Source organism: Gracilinanus agilis, chromosome 6, assembly GCF_016433145.1.
Source record: "Gracilinanus agilis isolate LMUSP501 chromosome 6, AgileGrace, whole genome shotgun sequence".
Lineage (NCBI taxonomy): Eukaryota > Metazoa > Chordata > Mammalia > Didelphimorphia > Didelphidae > Gracilinanus > Gracilinanus agilis.
In genome coordinates, this window is record NC_058135.1 from 176,523,086 (window position 1) to 176,543,405 (window position 20,320).

The 20,320-nt window shown below is 34.4% G+C and overlaps 1 protein-coding gene across 2 annotated transcripts in view; it reads left to right on the forward strand.

The window, feature by feature from the left end:
- The window catches only part of RFC1 (replication factor C subunit 1), an 88,210-nt gene that overhangs the window by 41,813 nt on the left and 26,077 nt on the right, over positions 1-20,320 (forward strand). For both annotated transcript variants that reach the window (XM_044682399.1, XM_044682400.1), the window contains exons 5-9: positions 2,768-3,000; positions 4,069-4,146; positions 10,291-10,368; positions 15,623-15,698; positions 18,446-18,747. In XM_044682399.1, the coding sequence (XP_044538334.1) occupies positions 2,768-3,000; positions 4,069-4,146; positions 10,291-10,368; positions 15,623-15,698; positions 18,446-18,747 (767 nt within the window). The remainder of the gene's footprint in view (positions 1-2,767; positions 3,001-4,068; positions 4,147-10,290; positions 10,369-15,622; positions 15,699-18,445; positions 18,748-20,320) is intronic.

Below are 20,320 nucleotides of genomic sequence, written 5' to 3' on the forward strand. Positions count from 1 at the left end.
TTTTGCCAGTCATTATAAGTATTGTGCAGTATAAGTATCAAGCACAACTGTGCTTTAAGCACAGTGTCTGGCATGTAGCAAAAACTTAATAAATGCTAGTTGATTGTTTATAGTTATTGTAGAATCCCAAACCTATATTCCTATGAGTGTAGTAGAAATAAATAATTATAGAATTGTAATGTATGAAATTAAACATTGTAAAATGTTGTAAATGTTTAATTTCCAAGAAATGGTATTATAGATTCTGTTTCACTAGCTTTATTTAGTTGAGCCAAATAAGGCATTGTGTTTTTAATTTGTTTTTGTAATTTTAGTGCTTAGCAGAGTGCTTTAAACATAGCATATAATGAATACTTGTTGAATTGAATTAAATATGGTTATTACCATTCTTTTTTTTAAATTTAAACATTTATTAATATTCATTTTTAACATGGTTAAATGATTCATGCTTTTGCTTTCCCCTTCACCACCCCCCTCCCCCCCATGGCCAATGTGCATTTCCACTGGTTTTGTCATGTGTCCTTGATCAAGACCAATTTCCAAATTGTTGATAGTTGCATTGGTGTGGTAGTTTCGAGTCCACATCCCCAATCATGTCCGCCTCAGCCCATGCGTTCAAGCAGTTGTTTTTCTTATATGTTTCCTCTCCTGCAGTCCTTCCTCTGAATGTGGGTAGCGTCTTTACCATAAATCCCTCAGAATTGTCCTGGGTCATTGCATTGCTGCTGGTACAGAAGCCCATTACATTCGATTTTACTGTAGTGGTTATTACCATTCTTATAGTGGTAGTATAAGGGTAGCTTCTGTTACTGTTAGATTCTGCTAATATTTTCAGTAACTGGGCAATAAGACTAGTTTATGTTGTCATTAGAGATAGACAAATATTTTCTTTCTTTTTTCTTCTCCTCCCTCCCTCTCTCCTTCCTTCCTTTACTTTTTCTTTCTCCTGTGGCCAGATTTGAACCTTGGACCTTTCATCTTTAGACCTAGCTCTCTGTCCGCAAAGCCTTCTAGCTTCCCATATGCCCATATTTTCAAAATTGAATGGATAACCATTGAGTATATTTGTTTGATCAGTAAAGGAATAAATAATTTAACTCATTGTTATTGAGTTTCAATTGCTATTAAACATTTATGAAAAACAGCCCAGGATTTGACACAGTAATATAGTTTATATTTCCAATTTTTCTTTATTTTGTTATTTTCTTACTTAACATGTGGTTCTTGCTTCTCTTAAAGGTATTGATGGAGGGATGTTACTGTTTTTTAAGATTCAACAGCAGCTGACCTAGTTGGCCAAGAAGCTTTCAGGCTTTCTAAGCCTCTCAGTTAGAAACCATTTCCTAACAATCAATTATTATTTCCTGTCTGATTGGCAGCCCACCTACCTAGTTTATAGTTCTGTACATGAAGTAGAGGATGATATTCAGATTGCCAGGTCTTCAGGAAAATTTGTTCCCCTTTCATTTTTTTTACTGACAACTTTCTCAGGAAATAGTAGAAACTACCCTTTTAGAATACTTGACTTCAATATTATTTATGCTAGGATGGCTGAGAGTCCTTTTATTCTTCCAGAGAGTGGACTGTGATCATTGTTATAATGGCAAGCATGTTAAGATTTGACGATTTGAGATTTAGAGGAAGGCTCTGGTGGAAGATCCTAAAAATATAAAATGAAGTCAACTGGTCCACAAGAGGACTTATTTATACCATTGTTTAATCACTTGAGTTAATAAGCTAGAGACACACTGTCCTCAGATACTGGTGATCATTGAACAGAGGTAAGAAGAGTTAAAGACAGTAAATATTTATAAAAAAAAGTTGGACAACCATACATGTCAAGAATCTGTATGACAAGCTTTATGACAACTTGAAAATAGGTTCATCATAGCAAAATTGCCTTTTCAGGATTTTCACCAGTGCTCTGAATCTTTTTAGCAATTACAATTTTATTTTTTTTTTAAATGCTCACATCATCACTTTAATATTGTGTGCTAGAATTTTCCTAAGAGTTCAAATTCTATTTTTTCTTTTTTCTTTGTTTTAAAATATTTGATTATTATGAAATAGAAAATCATTAAAATGAACATTTTTGTATACTAAGGAGGCTAGAAAAAGAGGATCAAATATGCAGCTGTGATTCTAAATGTTGCATTTAAAAAAATAAATTTTGCTATAGCAAAAAAGTAGTGCTTTAAATATATTTTTTAGATTTATTTTTTATTTTCATTTAAAACTTAACCATCCTCCATAGTACTTCAAAAGATGATAGTTTTAGAGCTGACTGAGTCTTTAGTGATCATTTAGTCCAACCTCCTTATTTGGTAAATGATTAAACTGAGACCCATAGATATGACTTGTATAAAGTCACACAGCAGCTACAAGACCTTTGTTCAAACTTGAATTCCTTGACTTATTCAGGATTCTTTCCATTGTACCACAGAAACAGATTACTTAAAGCATTTGAATTTTGAATTGTCTAGGTTGAGAATCACCTCCTTAACTATATTTTTCTGAAGGCATATATATTTCTATATATTACAGATTATACAGTTAGGAAATATGATATGGTTGGATATGGGTAAAATGGATATTGGTAAATGTGAGAAGATAGCTGAATTTTTTGGTAGACTTAAGAAAAGTGAATTAATATTAAAAACTTAATTTTTTTGGAACTTGTTCATAGGCCTTGCAGAAACTGTATGTTATATAATGAAAATTTGTTTAAAATATTGTACCCAAAATAATTGAATATCTTTCATTTAAGATGAAGAAGATGAATTTATTCATAAGAAATCTCATAAGCCAAAAGAAAATGGATTATCTTCAAGTAGTCACACTGGAATATCAAATGTGAAGAGAGAGAGTGGGAAAAAACCTTTGATTAAGAATAAGCCATTATCGCCTATCAAACTTACACCCACATCAGTGCTTGATTACTTTGGAACTGGAAGTGTTCAAAGATCAGGGAAGAAGCTAGTTGCAAGCAAAAGAAGAGAAGTAAGTATTGGCTGCTGATTAAGTCAGAATAACTCAGTGGTTGTTATTATTAACGAGAGAAACTAGAATGTAGGAAAATTAATTTTTCAGTGGCGATTCTTTTTTCTTTGATTATAGGTAAAAAAAAGATTGAGAAATAATTCAAATTAGCATGCTATAAATTCTTAGGCATAAATAAAGACTCATTTAAATCATTATGAGGAAAATAAGATTAAATTTACTAGCAAACTTCCCCAAATGATCTCTTTAGCAATAGAGTCAATTCTTCATTTTGAGAATAATCTCTGGTAAATTATCAGTTTCTGCCTGGTTTTCTTTTCAGGGCTGCTTCCTCTTACCATCAGTTGATGTGTACTCAGATAATGCAAACTTGCATTATTATTAGCCTAAGCCAGATAAAATTGAAAAGTAAGTTTGCTGTCCAAAGGATCATAAATATATGCCTTTTAATGATTAGGTCATGCAAGCATGTGGAGCACATTTTGTGTTTGCACAGTTCTTTTTTTGCTTGGGGCTGTGGCCATCTAGATCTTTTCATTTTTGAAACACACAAATACATAATCACTGTAATGATATTAAGTTGCCCATAATACTTTGCTCTAAAATATTAGACTCCTCATTTTATTAGAATCTATAGCTTTGAGGCTGATTTGAGTGACTTATTTTTAGGATACCTTTTTGTTAGGTATCCTAGTATAGTTTACATATGCGTAATGCTTTAAGGTTACAAAGTACTTTCCTAGAAGCCACCCTGTAATATAGCTACTCTCATCTTTTTTTTTAGATGAGGAACCAGAGGCTCAAGAGATGTAAAATTATCACATCTCTGTGCTTAGGAGTGGCAATCATATGGCTTAGGTCCAGGTCCTCCAGGTCATAAGGACAAAAAATTAATAGGGACATATATTTGTGTAATAAGTGTGATTTTTTAGTTGTAACGTTTTATATAATATCTCATTAATCATTTTCTCATTATTTCAACTGTCATAGAATAACCATTTTTTGGAACGTGGGTGATGATATACTAAAGATTTGACTATATTAATATTAATTCTCTTTAAAATATAGCCTTCACAAAATACAAATGATTCCAGATTAACTGATGAAGCTATTGCTGAGCAACTACAAATTGAAGAGAATTCAGAGGTATTACCATTTTATTGAATCATTAATTTTTTTTATTAGACATTTATTAATATTTGTTTTTAACCTGTTTACATACTTTATGCCCCTACTTTCCCCTTCACCCCCCGCTCTCCCCCACCCATGGCCAACGCACATTTCCACTGGTTATAACATGTGTCCTTGTTCAGGGTCTATTTCCCATTCATGTCCGCCTCAGCCCATGCATTCAAGCAATTGTTTATCTTATATGTTTCCTCTCCTGCAGTCCTTCCTCTGAATGTGGGTAGCATCTTTACCATAAATCCCTCAGAGCTGTCTTGTGTCATTGCAGTGCTGCTGGTACAGGAGCCCATTACATTTGATTTTACCATAGTATATCAGTCTCTGTGTACAATGTTCTTCTGGCTCTGCTCCTTTCACTCTGCATCAGTTCCTGGAGGTCTTTCCAGTTCACCTGGATCTCCTCCAGTTTATTATTCCTTTTAGCACAATAGTATTCCATCACCAGCATATACCACAGTTTGTTCAGCCATTCCCCAATTGAAGGGCATACCCTCATTTTCCAGTTTTTTGCCACTACAAAAAGTGCAGCTATAAATATTTTCGTACAAGTCTGTTTATCTATGATCTCTTTGGGGTACAAACCCAGCAATGGTATGGCTGGATCAAAGGGCAGGCAGTCTTTTATAGCCCTTTGGGCATAGTTCCAAATTGCTAGCCAGAATGGCCGGATCATTTCACAACTCCACCAGCAATGCATCAGTGTCTTGATTTTGCCACATCCCCTCCAACATTCATTACTCTCCCCTTCTTTCATTTTAGCCAATCTGCTAGGTGTGAGGTGATACCTCAGAGTTGTTTTGATTTGCATTTCTCTAATTATTAGAGATTTAGAACACTTTCTCATGTGCTTATTGATACTTTTGATTTCTTTACCTGAAAATTGCCTATTCATGTCTCTTGCCCATTTATCAATTGGGGAATGGCTTATCATTAATATATTTTGATGGAGATGTATGAACTAGATATCTAAATAATATTTAGGTTATGATGAAATCTGCACTGAACAAAGTCATGATTAATGAATTGATGTCTCTCTAGCAGGGGTGGCTTTCATGGTGTGTATCGGCTTCTTTCCTTGGCCCTGTTTCATTAAACATTTTTATTAGTGAATTAGAATAAGATACAGAAGAGAAGCCTATAGCTAGATATGTATATCAAAAAGACTTGGACTTCTTAGTGAACTGCAGACTTTAAAAAAGTCATCAGATGAGAAACAGTTAAAAAAGCCAGTGTGATCTTAGGCTAGATCAATATTGGTGAACTTTTTAGAGATTGTGTGCTCAAACTGCACCTTTAAGCTACCTGTGGGCCCCCACATTACTCTAGACCACAGAGGGAGGAAATACTCATATTAGGAGGCTCGGCAGAGGGGCGGGGCATGTGAACATTGTCCCCAGGTGTGATGGAGAGGGGGAACAGAACAGCCTCCTCTGGCATGCCACCTTCACCAAGACAGTGCTAAAGAAACATTCAGCAGTTATTTACTAAACACTTACCATGTGGAAATCTCGGTGCTGCACTTTAGTGTTATAAAGATTAACGGTTTCTTTCCTCAAGGAAACAAATGAGGTTGGGGAGTAACAACAAGCACACACAGATCTTAGGTCATTATTTGAATTCAAAAGTTGTGAAACAACTGTCCTCAGTGTTGATTGGTCATTCTTTTTCAGCTTCACATAGCATATTTTAGAGTGCTGCCCTTCTAAAAATGTTGCACACAACATTTTTTTCTTATACGAATGTATAAATGACATACTAAATTTGAGGATGACATTAACCAAATTGAATACTTCTTCTGGAAAAAACACAAGATCAATAAGCCATTAGAATGATTTGACTGCTACAAAAACTAATTTTAATCCATGTTAATAAAAGTAGTCAAAGAGAAGTTGTTCTTGGTTCAGTTATCAACTTGGCAAGAGGTCTCTAGTGGAGTGCCCTAAGTATCTATTTAACATTTTTATCAATATTTTGGATAAAGGCATAGATAGCTGATAACAAATATTATTGTACTTTATAGTTTGTAAAGGGCTTTATACATACTTTTTCATTTGATCCATACAATAACTCTAGGAGGAGAATACTACTTATTATTTCTATTTTATAGTAGAGAAAACTAAGGCTCAGACAGCTTAAGTTACTTGCCCAGGGTTATATCACCAGTAAGAGTATTAGGCATGATTTGGACTGAAGTCTCTAAGTCCAGCTATTTATTCATTATACTACTTAGCTGTGTTAAGGGAGAAACCAGAGAAAGGTGCCTTAAGCAGTAAATATGGGTCCAGGTGGGTGGCTGGGTAACAGAGAGGTAGACAGGAAGTGTCTCTTGGGCAACCAGAGCTACACTGGAAACTGAGAAGCTCTGAACATTCCATAGACAGAGCCTATGGAAGCTGATAAGTAAAGGCAAGAGTTTAATAACACATTTTAATCAGGGACAAACTAAGATAAAGGATGGGAATAGGGTTTTTCTACACTAACAGACTATGGGCAAACCACAGGGTCAAGGGAAACTTAACTACACTCTTCTAAGATCTAAGCAAGACAGGACCCAAAGAAAGCAGTACTGGAGACACAAGGGGAAAGTTCCTCCCAACCTGGTTCCAGCCAGGTTTGGTCAGCTTAGCTAAGGACCTGAGGATGGCTTTACTTGGGATCTCATGGCTAATCCAGGGTTGGTTTCAGGATGCCAGGAGTCAACTCCACCAGAACAGATGATCCAAGGTATACAGGTAGGGAGAGAAAGTTTGCAATGCTGACCACCAGATCACAAACCACTCCCTACTCAGTGCTGCTCTGCAGGTCTGATGTCCTCTGCTGTAAGCCTTCACCACTCTCCAGGATCCCAGGGATACAACTCCCCTAGCTCTGAGATCTCCCAGGGAATCAGTTACTGCCTGTCCCAACCACCATGGAGTCCTTCTCAGAGAGTCCAAGCCACTTCCTGCTTCCCCATTCCATGTGGAATTCTCCAGCCCTTCCTGCTAGGTCCACTTAAACTATATATAAACTAATACCTAAGTAATCCTCACAACAGCTGTGATAGTTATCAGATTTGAAGATGACACTAAACTGGAAAGGATAACTAAAATAGTAGATGAGAGTCAGCATCTAAAAAGATCTTGATAGGCTAGACATTGGGCTGAATTTAAGATGGTGAAATTCAGTAGGAATGAATGTAAATTTATTTATTCTACATTTGTGTTTAGGAACTCTCATGTTAAGAAGTACTAGATAGGAAAGGTTAAATGTAAATCTATTCTACATTTGCATTCAGGAACTCTCATATTCAGAAATACTAGATAGGAAAGCTTAAATAGCTTCTTAAATATATTTTAATTTTTTAATAATAATAATTTTTTAATTATCATAATCTTTAAATAAAATTTTTAATAATATAATTATAAATAATAATTTAATCTAATTTAATCTAATCTAATTTAAAAAATCTGGGAGATCTGGGGTACTACAAGCTCAATATGACTCAGCAGTTCGATGTAATTGTCAAAAATGTTAATGGGATTTTGAACTTTGTTAATAGAGCCATAACTTTCATTAACAAGGGAATATTAATTTTTACTTATGTTGCCCTAGTCAGACTTCATCTAGAGTATTTTGTTCATCTCTAGGCAGCCATTTTGAGAAAGCTGTTGATCAAATTAAGAGTGTCCAGAGGAGGGCAACCAAGGTGGTAAAGAACCTTGAGTCCATATCATTTGAGGACTAATTGAAATAATTGTAGATGTTTAGCCTGGTGAAGATAAGATGAAGGTGGGACTTGACCTTTAAGAATTTGAAGATCTTTTATATGGAAGAACTATTAGCTTTGTTCTGTTTGGCCTCATATGGCAAACTTGGAGCAATAGATAGAAGTAGCAAAAAAAGGTTTTTAGGAAACACTTGCTGAGAATTAGAGCTGACCAAACATTAAATGTTCTGTTTTAGGAGGACAATTAATTGGAGATCTTCAAACTGAACTTAAATGATCACTGTTTGGTAGATTACAATGGGGATTCTTTTCAGATATAGATTGGTATAGCTACTGCTGAGGTCCAACTCTAGAGTCTATATATTCTCTGAAGTATATTGTACAGATGGCAGTAGTCTTGTTGAGCCATGACAGTTCAGTTAATGTATATCTATAGTATTATGTTAGCTTCTTTTTAAGAAAAGGAGATTAAAAAGTTGGAGCAATTCCACAAGTGGTAACCATGATGATGGAGAGCTTTCAGTCAAAAGATGAAGAACATATCTAGGGATAAATTTGAAAGCCGTCTCTAAATATATGAAGGGTTGTCAGTCAATATTTTTTTTCATTATTTTATGTATTTTTTAATTTAAAATACAGTTTTAAACTTCTTATGGAGAAACTTGGAACATTAAGTTAAAGCAGATTTTCTTTTAGTATTAAAAAACCAAATCAATGATTTGAGACAGAGATTGGCTCATACATTCCATGAATAATAGTGAGTATAATATATATAATCTGCAAATGATAATGATATTAGAGCCAATGGGTAGGAAGAGAATCAATGTCATGAACCCTGGGAAGAGAGAGCATATTTAGAAAGAGAGACATCAGTGTGAAATGCTACAGAAAAGTCAGGAAGGATAAGCCTGAGAAAAGGTTGATCAATTTTGCAGCAAAGAAATCACCTTTCAAAGTTGGTGAGGTTAGAAAATGAATTGCAAGATGTTAAAAGTGAGTGGGAGGTATGAAAGTTGAGTCAATGGATGGAGAGAACTTTTTTTTTTTTTTTTAAGCAATTTAGCTGTGAGAGGGAGGACAGATAAATAACATAGTAACTGGAGAGGATGGTAGTATCAAGTGAAGATTTTTGAAGGATGTGGAAAAATGGGCATGTTTCAATGTATAAGGTAAAGAGTCAATGTATAATGAGAGATTGAAAATTAGGGATGTAAGGAGATAAGCTCATAGATGAGACAGGAGGCGATGATACTAAAGGCATAAATAAAAGTGTTGGCTTGGGTAAGGAGAGGGACTACTTCATCCTCTGAGATTGGGATAAAACAATAGAGTTTGAGGAGATAATATTAACTGATTTGAAATATGGAATTGGGGAGGAAATTGATGGTGAATGAACTCAATTTTTTTCATCTATGAGAGGGAAGTAGGGAAGATAGTGTAGAAAAGGTTTGGAATAGCTGATATAAGGAATGCAATAGAGAGAAAAGGATAAAAATGGTTGGTATGCATTAGTGAGAGCTCAATTGAAATTGAATAGCAGTTACATATGTGTCCAGTGTTACATTAAACAATTTACTAGCTGGGATAAAAAGATTTTAACATTCTGTTGAAGATACTTATCTTAAGGATGAACTCAATTTTGTTGTAGCCAAAAGTAGTTGGTGGTAATAACATGATAACCAGGATGTTTATAGTTTGCCTTGTTAAGAAAATTGATGAAGGACCAGCATGCACTTTTGAATGTCTGTCAAAAAGCATTTATAAGCTTTCTATTGGCCAGGCACTATGAACAAATGAATGAATGAATGAAAAAGTATTTATTAAACTTCTTACTATGTCTCAAGCACTAGGGATAAAAACAAAAGTGAAGATAGTTTCTAGCTTCAAGGACCTTTTGTTCTAATAGGTGTGGGAGATACTATATAGGGTACTCAGAGATAAGAAATTGGAAACAAATTTTAGAAAATTTTTGTTTATATGTACTTACTGTATACACTAAAAAGATTTTATTATTAATTTTCCATAATGATTTATTTCCTTCATGCTGTTTCTTATACATTTTTTTCAGATGGACATTTTCTTATAATTTTTACTTTAGGGTTTAAGATTTGTAAAAGTAAAAATAAAACATTAAATCTTTCATTTAGAATGATTAGGGAAATATATAGTCAGATAGCTCCTTAAGAACTATTTCCCATTTTTTTAATATATTCAATTTGTAGATCATATTAGGAATATGCAAACCTGAGAACTGATACAAACATTTCTGTGTATCATTTTAAAGGAAAATCTCTCCTGGTTTCTTGAGGAATATTCTGTTATATATGACATGTAATATTCTGTTATATATAATTGTATTATTTTCATTTTCATTGAAAAATTTTTTTTGGTAGCTTGAGAGGCAACTGCATGAGGATGAAGAATTTGCCAGAACATTGGCAATGTTGGATGAAGAACCCAAGAACAAAAAGGTGACTTACTTTATGCATAGGTTTTGTGGGGTATATCTCATGCTTAAAAGAAAATATGTGAAGGATTAACTGAAATGAATATAAATATAGCTTTAAAATGTTATTTTTTCATAAACATGAACAAGGTCTAATTTCATCATCTCATTGTGGCATAAAAATGACCCTAGATTCTCTAAGGCTATTCTAGTAGTGTGTGACCTTTGGCAGGTTTTGAGTAGGGTTTTGGCAACAGTCAACAACTCCTTTCTAAGCACTAGCTTCACTAAGTATGGAGAGGTTCATTATCAGTAGACTGGCTTCTTGGTTATCAGTTATTAACTCTCTCTGTCTCATTCTGTAGTGATTATGGTACAGACATGGGGGAAAAAAGGAACAAAAGGCTCTAAAAAGAACATAGTTTTTAAGCAGTGTGTAAACATTGACTTAGATGTTAGAAAATAATTCAAAATTAAGAGCCTAAATATCAAGAATACTTTCTTCATTGAGAGAGTTGGGAGGTATTGAACATGGTGAAACCCCAACCATGTAGGGTTAGATAGGGACTGGATTATGATTTCATTGGTGTAGGGAGCTCCTCGATGAAGACACTCTTGCTACCACTGCAGGTTAACTAACACCTCTGCTCTTGTAAAACATTTTAGGCAGCTTGCTATCTCATAATTTGGGATTTTGCTGAGGAGGCTTATGTTCCAGAATTTAGTAAAATTAGCACAATATTATCTCTGAAAAGAAATATTTGCAGAATGTTGTCTTTATTAGGAAATTTAAACCCAAACCAAAAATAATAATATACTCTAATAGTATAAGCTTTATTGCCCATTTGAAATATCTCTATCAAATAATGTTTTTTTTAAAGTGAAATTGATTATATTAATAGATAATGATTGGTTGGGAGTCATTTCCAAGTTGGTAGACTGAACAGACTTTTAAATTGTTAGTCCAGAAATCAAAATCAATACCGATATTAGAAGAAAGAATAAAAACGGGAAAGGTTCAGTTAAGACAATTCCAACTTAAGCTTTTTAAGCAAACTGTTGATGCCAAGAAATTTTTATAGAGGAACATACTGACAGTTCTTGCCTTACATAAATTCACATTATATAAATTCAACTTCATGTAAAGAATTCTGAAAGAAATCCACATTCCAAAAAACACCTTTGTTGATGTTACTGTACAGTATTGTGATGTCTCTCTCTCTTTCTCTCTGTCTCTATCTCTCTCTGTCTCTCTGTGTCTGTCTGTCTGTCTCTCTCTCTTTCTCGTTGCTCCTAACCATCAGTTTGGCATTCCACAGCCTCTTGTACCCCTCTCCCCCCAATCCCATGCCAAAAAACCCTTAAAAACGAAACCAAACAAAAATCCCTGAATAAAAGTAGAACAGACGTGTGGAGAGACTGCTAATGAGTTGAGGACTTAACTTGAGACCTCTAGCACTGAGAAAGGAGACCTTTACCCATACCCACCCACCCTCATGTCTTGCCTTCAGTATGTCAGTGCTCAGGTTCCATGTGTCTGCCCCTGGCTTTTTTGTGTTACTTACCCTCTGCTATCTGTGTTTGTGCCTGGCCCTAACATCTTTGCTCCCAGCACATTTTTCCTCTTGGTTCCAGCCAAGCTACCATGTGACTAACCCTGGCCCCTATGGGCCCTTCTTCCTGCTCTTGCTTCTCTGTCCCCAGCCCTCATATGCCAGCCCCACTGCCTCCATAGGTCCTTGATCCCCTTCTTGCCTTCTTCCTTTCCTTCCCTAAATTCATATTATTTAAAAATCAGTTAATGTAGAGGTCTGTGGAAAGATTCACATATGTAAAAACAAGAACTGTTTGTACTGACAAACTATCGCCATTTACAAAGGAAGAAAGTTTGGTCATTGTAAATAGGTTAACACAATGAACCTATAAATCTAAAGAACCTAGAAATTGTCATGGCCAGCAAATACTTAATCTTTCCTATCTGAGAGATGTCAGCCAAAGGCAATACTCGTTTAGAATAGAAATTGATTTGTAAAGTGTCAGGGGGAAGGATGGTAGACTGCATAATCTTACCTCAAAAAACAGAAGCAGTTGAGGGAAAAACAAATTTGTAGAAAAGATTGTTAGGAAATTCAACCATCACATCATAGTGTGTGATATTGAATCCTAGTGATTTGATACTGAAATATGAAATAATTGAAAATTATTGAAAATAATTAAAAAGATTTGCAAATATGAAAACCTTATCCTATAATGACAAGGTACTTTGATACTTAGAGTATTAGCATTACCGTGTGCTGAACATGTAAGTAGACATTGCATAAAGGCTAATCGAGATGGCAAGATTAGATCAGGGAGCCATAGAGAAGACCACACAATTTTGGAGATCAGTTCTTAAGATATCTGAAGGGGACAATACAAAATGCATAGGGGGAAAGTCATACATCTGATTATTATCCATAAAAGGTGACTAAGGAAATATCAGTTGATTTGTTCTTTGTCAACTCTACAAAATTTTTTTGAGAATTATTTACAGCTTTATTTTCATTAAGGTTGTAGCTTTTATGAAGATTTGAGGATAGCCTTTGCTAACAGGATATTCTATGGCAGGCCACATCTTGATAGTCACACAGTAGACTCAAAGTCACAGAGAATAAAAGATTCCATTATATTTGTTTTTTGTTCAATGTAAAAACGTATTTGATATGATAAAGCAAATACTAACTTAAAGGCTCACCCCCAACAAAGTGTATTCAATGCAGTTGTCAGTTTCATAAAAAATTTCTTAAAATATCTAAGAAATAATTTTGTCCTCTCAACCTGATTATTAATATGAAGTGAAACATAAAGCAAGGATTTGTCTGCTCATGAAAGTCTTATACTTCAGTCATTGAGGAGAGTAAGCTCAACAGAGAGCCTAAATCAAAGAGATTTATCAAAAATCAGTAGATGTTGAGGTCATCCAGGCACTCCTTTTTATGGATGATATTTTGCTTCCTATATCAAGTCCTAGAAAATTATAGTATCTTTTATGTGAAATTCATTATCAGTAAGGATTTTTGCCTATCTTCACACAAAAAAATAACTGGATGAAGAATGTCTGTTACCCAGATTCTGATATGTAGTTGGATGGCAACTCATAAAGTGATTCTTTTAATATATATAGCTTAAGTACTAGAAATGCACAGTGAACCTGGTTTTTAAATAAGTAGGAAATGAGTGGGTTGGATTGCCTTTGGAAATTGCCTACAGCTTCTCCTTGAAATAAAGGCCCATTTTTTTAACATTAGTATCCTTTCAATGATGCAGTCTGGTTGTGAGTCATGGGATATCAACAGTTTCTGAAATTGTGGGTTACTCAGAAGGTGATAGTGAAAGACATATATTGGGTGTGAGGTAGTTGCAATGAAGAGTTGCCTAGGAGAGACATCATAAAGAGTACCCTAAAGGACAAATTTAATTAGTTAAGGCTGTAGACTGCTCCCATAGAAAGAGCAGTGGTCAGCCCCAATAGTGATGTTCCCTTACTATCCATTCAGTATCAGGAAACATAGAGAAAGGTCCTCAACTCTTGTTAGGATTCCTTTTTAGAAGATTTAGGAGAGGATATGGAGAAGCACTTTGTGGGATGAGAATAGGTGCATCTGCACTATTGTAGGCCATGGTAATCCACTATGCTAATGATATGACATTCATAGACATATCACCTTTATATTGTGAAAACTGAATAGTATGTAGATGTTCTGTGTATGTTGTCCTGTGAATATTAGGAGTAAATAAATATCACCTGATAACTCACCTTCCAATAAGAAATAGGAATCTTTTTTAAACTTCTGGGTGACAATTAGCTATATAGTTTTGTCCCTGCATGATATATATATTTTTTAACTCTTACCTTCCATCTTAGAATCAATACAGTGTATTGGTTCCAACGCAAAAGAATGGTAAAGGCTAGGCATTGGGGGTTAAGTGACTTGCCCAGGGTCACACAGCTAGGAAGTGTCTGAGATCTAGTTTGAACTCAGGACCTCCCATCTCTAGGCCTGGCTCTCATTTCACTGAGCTACCCAGCTGCCCCCTCCCTCCTTGGTATTTTCTTGATGATATTCCTCATACCGCCTATGGAAAGAAGCTTAATAATAGTAATAATAACAACTTCTATTATTATTATTAACCTTTGGAATTATATTGGGAATATTTTTTTGTTTTTAAAAAATTGATGTGGCAAAAGTAAAATCAAAGATCTGCATAATTTTTGAGAAATTTAGTATTTGGGAAATTTTGTCTGAATCTATGGAAAGATTTTGTAGGAGTAGGCTCTGGGAATTTTACACTAAAAATTCCTGTTTACAAGTTTTGGTAATGCTAACTCAATAGCATGAATATTCTTTAATACCCTTTCTGAAAGGCTATTATAAGAACTTTATACCTAATAGTATCAGGCAGAACAAATTTCAATTTTGATTGCATCTTTATCATATAATTATATATCAATTCATTATCCTGAAGTCTCAAGCCTTATGATTCTATGAGATGCATAAAATAATACTCTTTCATCCCCTAAGATCAGCCCATTGTCTTAAAAAGCTCAGCCTCATTTCTTTTTTTTTTTTTTCCCTCCTAAAAACCCTTACCTTCTGTCTTGGAGTCAATTCTGTGTATTGGCTCCAAGGCAGAAGAGTGGTAAGAACTAGGCAATGGGGGGGAGGGGTTAAGTGCCCCTCTTATTTCTGAGAAATCAGGAATTTTATTACAATTCTTAGTATTTGATAATTTTAGTGAGTATCTTTTCAAAATTGCTGCCTTGAGAAATGTTTTTGGTTTTGGAAGAATAGTGGTTTTTTGGAACAGGTACTTCTTTTATTAAATCTTGACTTTGAACCCAAGGTTGATATCTTTATTTAAATCATTTTTTGATTTGTTTCTCACTGCATAATAAAATGCCTTGAGATTTTTGATGAAGGAGGTAAAAGGAAAACCCAGTCATATTAATTTATAGGATAGGATAATTTTTTCAAAAGTACTTGTATTTGTTAAAGCCTTATGTCTTATTCATTTGTCAAATGAGGATAATAAAACATGCTCCACATACTACCCCATAGATGAATAGTAAAAGTTATAGTATCTTCTTAGTATGGTTTGGATGATAACTCTTCAGATTTTTTTGCATGTCTCCTCATTTGGCATACATTTTATAGATTTGATGGTAACATATTTTTAAAAGTACTGAAAATATTAGCTTCTTAGATTACATGTATTTTACTCTTTGTACATTTGCTTAGGCCCGAAGGAATTCAGAAGAGGGAGAGACATTTTCAACTGACCGAATTACTTCAAGCAAATCAGAAAAACATAAAGGTAAAAGCATTAGGAGAAAAAGGAAATAAAAAAATTCGTCTTATGGGAGAAAAAAACAAGATAGTATTGCTCAAAAAGTCTCATTAAAAAACTTTTTTGCTTATTGTATTCAATCATTTCTTAGACTTACAGTGTGTGGTTTACTTCGGTGATTAACATTGGAGACCTTGGAAGCTTTTAGATAGGTTTGTCTTTTTAGGGTTTTAATAATGAGAAAATTATTACTTTATTGAGTAAAATAAAGGCTTAAATATGTGGTGAGTTAAACATATAATTTAATATGTCATTTTAACCAAGAATACTTCAGTTAAAAAACCTGTCAATGCCATTTACCACATGTGTGATTTTAGCCAAATCATTTTTCTATTTTGGACTGAAGTTTCTTCATCTATAAAATTAAGAAGTTAGACTAGATAAACCTTCAGGATCCCTTTCAGATCCTATGATGTTGTTATGATCTTTTAAAATTACCTAAAATGATTTCATTGAGGGAACCATTGTTGTTGTATGTTGTATGTGTATTCTGAAGCATATTCTGAAGTGGTTCTTCGGTCTGATTCATGGAAACAGGAATCAAATGTTGTTAGATCGTGTATTTTTGATAATTCTAATTCTATAATTAGTTCTCTTCCCCCTACCAACTTTCTACCATAGAATCATAGATAAGAGTTGGAAGGGACCTTTGGGGTGATTAAATCAAACCCTTTCATCTGAGGCTCCAAGAAGGGAGCTTATTTGCCCCAAGCCACATTAATATCAGTGGTTGTGCCAATCTAGCACTCTTATACAAAATCTTAAATTTCTAAAAATATTGGTTTTTTAATATATTTTACCAGCACACCTATTTTGATGTGATAATGATTGTTTTTGGTAAGATAGTTAAAACAGCCATGTACTATCTACTTTAAGGTTAGTTTTCTCACTATTTTTTTTAATAGAAACTTTCAGATCAACTTTGTTAGATGATAATGATATATGGAATATTTATTCAGGCTTGAAACCCATATCTCTGGATAATATCTCCCTGAGCCTTTTCCTATAGTGAGCAGTTTTCATTAAAACTATATGGCAGGGGGGGCAGCTGGGTAGCTCAGTGGATTGAGAGCCAGGCTTAGAGACAGGAGGTCCTAGGTTCAAACCCAGCCTCAGCCACTTCCCAGCTGTGTGACCCTGGGCAAGTCACTTGACCCCATTGCCCACCCTTACCAATCTTCCACCTATGAGACAATACACCAAAGTACAAGGGTTTAAAAAAACAAAAAAAAACAAAAAAAAAAACTATATGGCAGGGGGGCAGCTGGGTAGCTCAGTGGATAGAGAGCCAGGCCTAGAGACGGGAGGTCCTGGGTTAAAATCTGGCCTCAGACACTTCCCAGCTGTGTGACCCTGGGCAAGTCACTTGACCCCCATTGCCTACCCTTACCACTTTTCCACCTATAAGTCAATACACAGAAGTTAAGGGTTTAAAATTAAAAAAAAACAAACCACACTATATGGCAAGGGACAATTAGGTGGCTCAATGGATAGAGAGCCAGGCCTGGAGACTGGAGGTCCCGTGTTCAAATGTGGCCTCAGACACTTCCTAGCTATGTAACCCTGGGCAAGTCACTTAACCTCAATTACTTGGCCTTTACCACTATTCTGTCTTAGAACCACTGCTCAGTATCCATTCTGAATGAATGGAAAGACCGAAGGTTAAGATTACAAAATTTACCAAACAAAAACACTATATGGCAAGAAGCCACTCTGGTATAGTTTAGAACTGTCAGACTTGAGACTGGCACTCTCCTAAGTGACCCAAACCAGTTTAGAATATCATTGGTAAATGTTTAACAAAGTAAACAAAAATATAGTACCACTTAGATAGTATGAATGTGTGCTTTTCTGAGCCAGGATGCCACCTGTAGGGAGCTATTTCTATTTGAGTTGACCCGCTAGTTTAGATAGAAAGATGGTCTCAGAGTCCAGAAGATCTAAATTTGAGCTCCACCCTTCACTGTCTTTTATACTCTGGGCAAGTCATTTAATCTCTTTCTGCCTTTAACCAGGCAATTCATTTAAGATTATAAGTTATAGAATAAATACTGATATGCGTTGTTAGAAGGAGCTTCCTGGAGTTCTTGTACCAATGAAAACATAGATCTGGTCTGTAATATAACCACCCCCCAATTTTTTTTAAAAATGCCAGTGGAGAGCATTCTTTTTTGTTAAGGAATAATAAACGGCAAGAATGAGAAGTGAAGCACCATTACAGTCACTATTAGGTAGCTTTGCATAACTTTTGGGGAAATATATTTTGCTGTGGTTATTTTGAGTATTTGTTGCTAACTCTGTTATACCAAAACAAATTATATCAATTTAAAATAAGAAAAATTAACATTGATGTAGTTATATAAATAAGGAAAAACATAGTTTGTACGTATATTAAATAAAAATTTTCCTTAGTAAATGTATTATTTATATTGTGTTTACAAAAACATGTGCAACTGAAGAAGAGCTTAGGTTATGAATTTTGTGAAGTCACAGCAGATGAAATTTATGATGAGCTAATTAATTTAATTAAATACTGCAAAAGATGTTGCTCTTTGTTCAAGTAGATTTATGGGATATGATTTCAGAAGCAATGGAAACTGTTTATAACAATAGCTTAACAGTAAGTGTTTGAACATGAAACTTTGTTGAATGTTGGAGACCATTGTCTAGAATAGTTTCTTTAAGTCAGCAATTTTTTTGCTCTATTCTTTCAGTAAAAACATCAAATTTATCATATGAGAGCAAGAACTACAATTTGAACAAGCAAACTAAAAGTGAAGATTCAAGAGGTTCTCAACCACATTCAAAGTCATCACCTCATAAAGTACCTCACAAAACAGAGGAAGAACCCTCAGCGTTGAAAGTTAGCTCTAAGCTGGCACTCTTGAAAAAAAGAGAAGAGAGTAGTTACAAAAAAGGGGAATCCACAGAGTCAGGAAAAAAAGAAAATGAAGTTGTAGTTAAAGAAGAGAAAAAATCTCCTAAGAAAAATATAATTTCTCCATCCAAGACAGAGGTAGGAAGTTTAGAAAAGTTGGTGTGATGTTGATACAGATTTGGTTACTTTCTGTTTTATTTCAAGGGTAGTTCTGTGTTATGAACTCTCTGTATACATAGATAGAAGCTTAAATAATTAGCAAATTTAGGATTATTATTCTTAAATTATTTCCCAAATTTATGTATAACAATGCTATTTTTTGTGTACATGTTGAGATGCTAAAAATTATCCTAAGGGAAAATCTATTAAAGTTAGTGTAGCATAAGGACCAGTAGTCTGGAGTCCTGGGTTTCTTTCTGATTTTGGACAATTCTTTTCTGGGTCTTAGTTTTTTTCCTTCAATTCAGTGAAGGAATTTCATTATTTGATCTTCAAAGTCTTTTTGAGTCTATAAAGGATTCTAAGAATATATATACATTCTATAAATTTCTTATTTTTTTGAATTTGGCAATCAAGTATTATTTTTAAATCTTTATAACTATCTTATTTTTAGAAAGAAAAGTAATTGTTCATTTCTTCATGCCTCTTAATCATTTGAATTAAAAGCAGAAAATTTAATATTTTTCAGTTCTCACCATTAACATTTTTATCTTAGAAACTGAAATGATGGTGTTTTTAAAATTATTCTAGCTCTAGCAATTAATAAGTATATTAGAAGAAACAATTAACTTTTGGTATCAGATTGTTCTTTATTAAAATATTTATTTGATGTGGCCTGGGCTGCATTTCCAGAAAGGCTAAACCACTTGAAGGAGAGGCGTGTCTATTTTTTTTTTTTTTTTGAACCCTTACCTTCCGCCTTGGAGTCAATACTGTATATTGGCTCCAAGGCAGAAGAGTGGTGAGGGCTAGGCAATGGGGGTCAAGTGACTTGCCCAGGGTCACACAGCTGGGAAGTGTCTGAGGCCAGATTGAACCTACGACCTCCCATCTCTAGGCCTGGCTGGCTCTCAATCCACTGAGCTACCCAGCTGCCCCCAAAGGCATGTTTATTCTTAAGAATATTGGAATGTCTTTACATGACTCTTATTTTTCCTTAATGCTTTTATAGTTGTGTAGTTTTGATTTTAGTAGCTTAAGGAACTATATGCCAAAATAGTGATATAGTTATTTCATATTCTTTAAAAATATAACTATGGTGTAGATTAAATATTTTTGTTAATTATTTATATCCTAAATGTTTCCTTAAAGGATTTGATTATGACTAAGAATAAAAATACAAAAGACCATTTGAGGAAGAGAGGGTATAGGATTAAATATATTTCACCTCTATTATCTACTTCTGTGGGCTTGAAAACTGAATGATGATTACAGCATTTATTTTATGGGAATATGTCATTTTGTGGTGCATAGAATGGAATAAAAAGCACTTGTCTTTCTTTTCCCTTCTACCACCTTCTTAGTGGGATGATGGCTATTGGATCTCTTTCCTTCTCAAAGAATATTTTATTCTCTAAAATGAACTTGTACCTTGTTTGGGCCAGTTATAAGAATGTGTGTGATGTTTCTAACTTAGAGGTTTGTATAGTTTTAACTGTAGTTCAAGCATCAAATATAGGATGAATACAGATTTATTTTTGGCTAAATATAG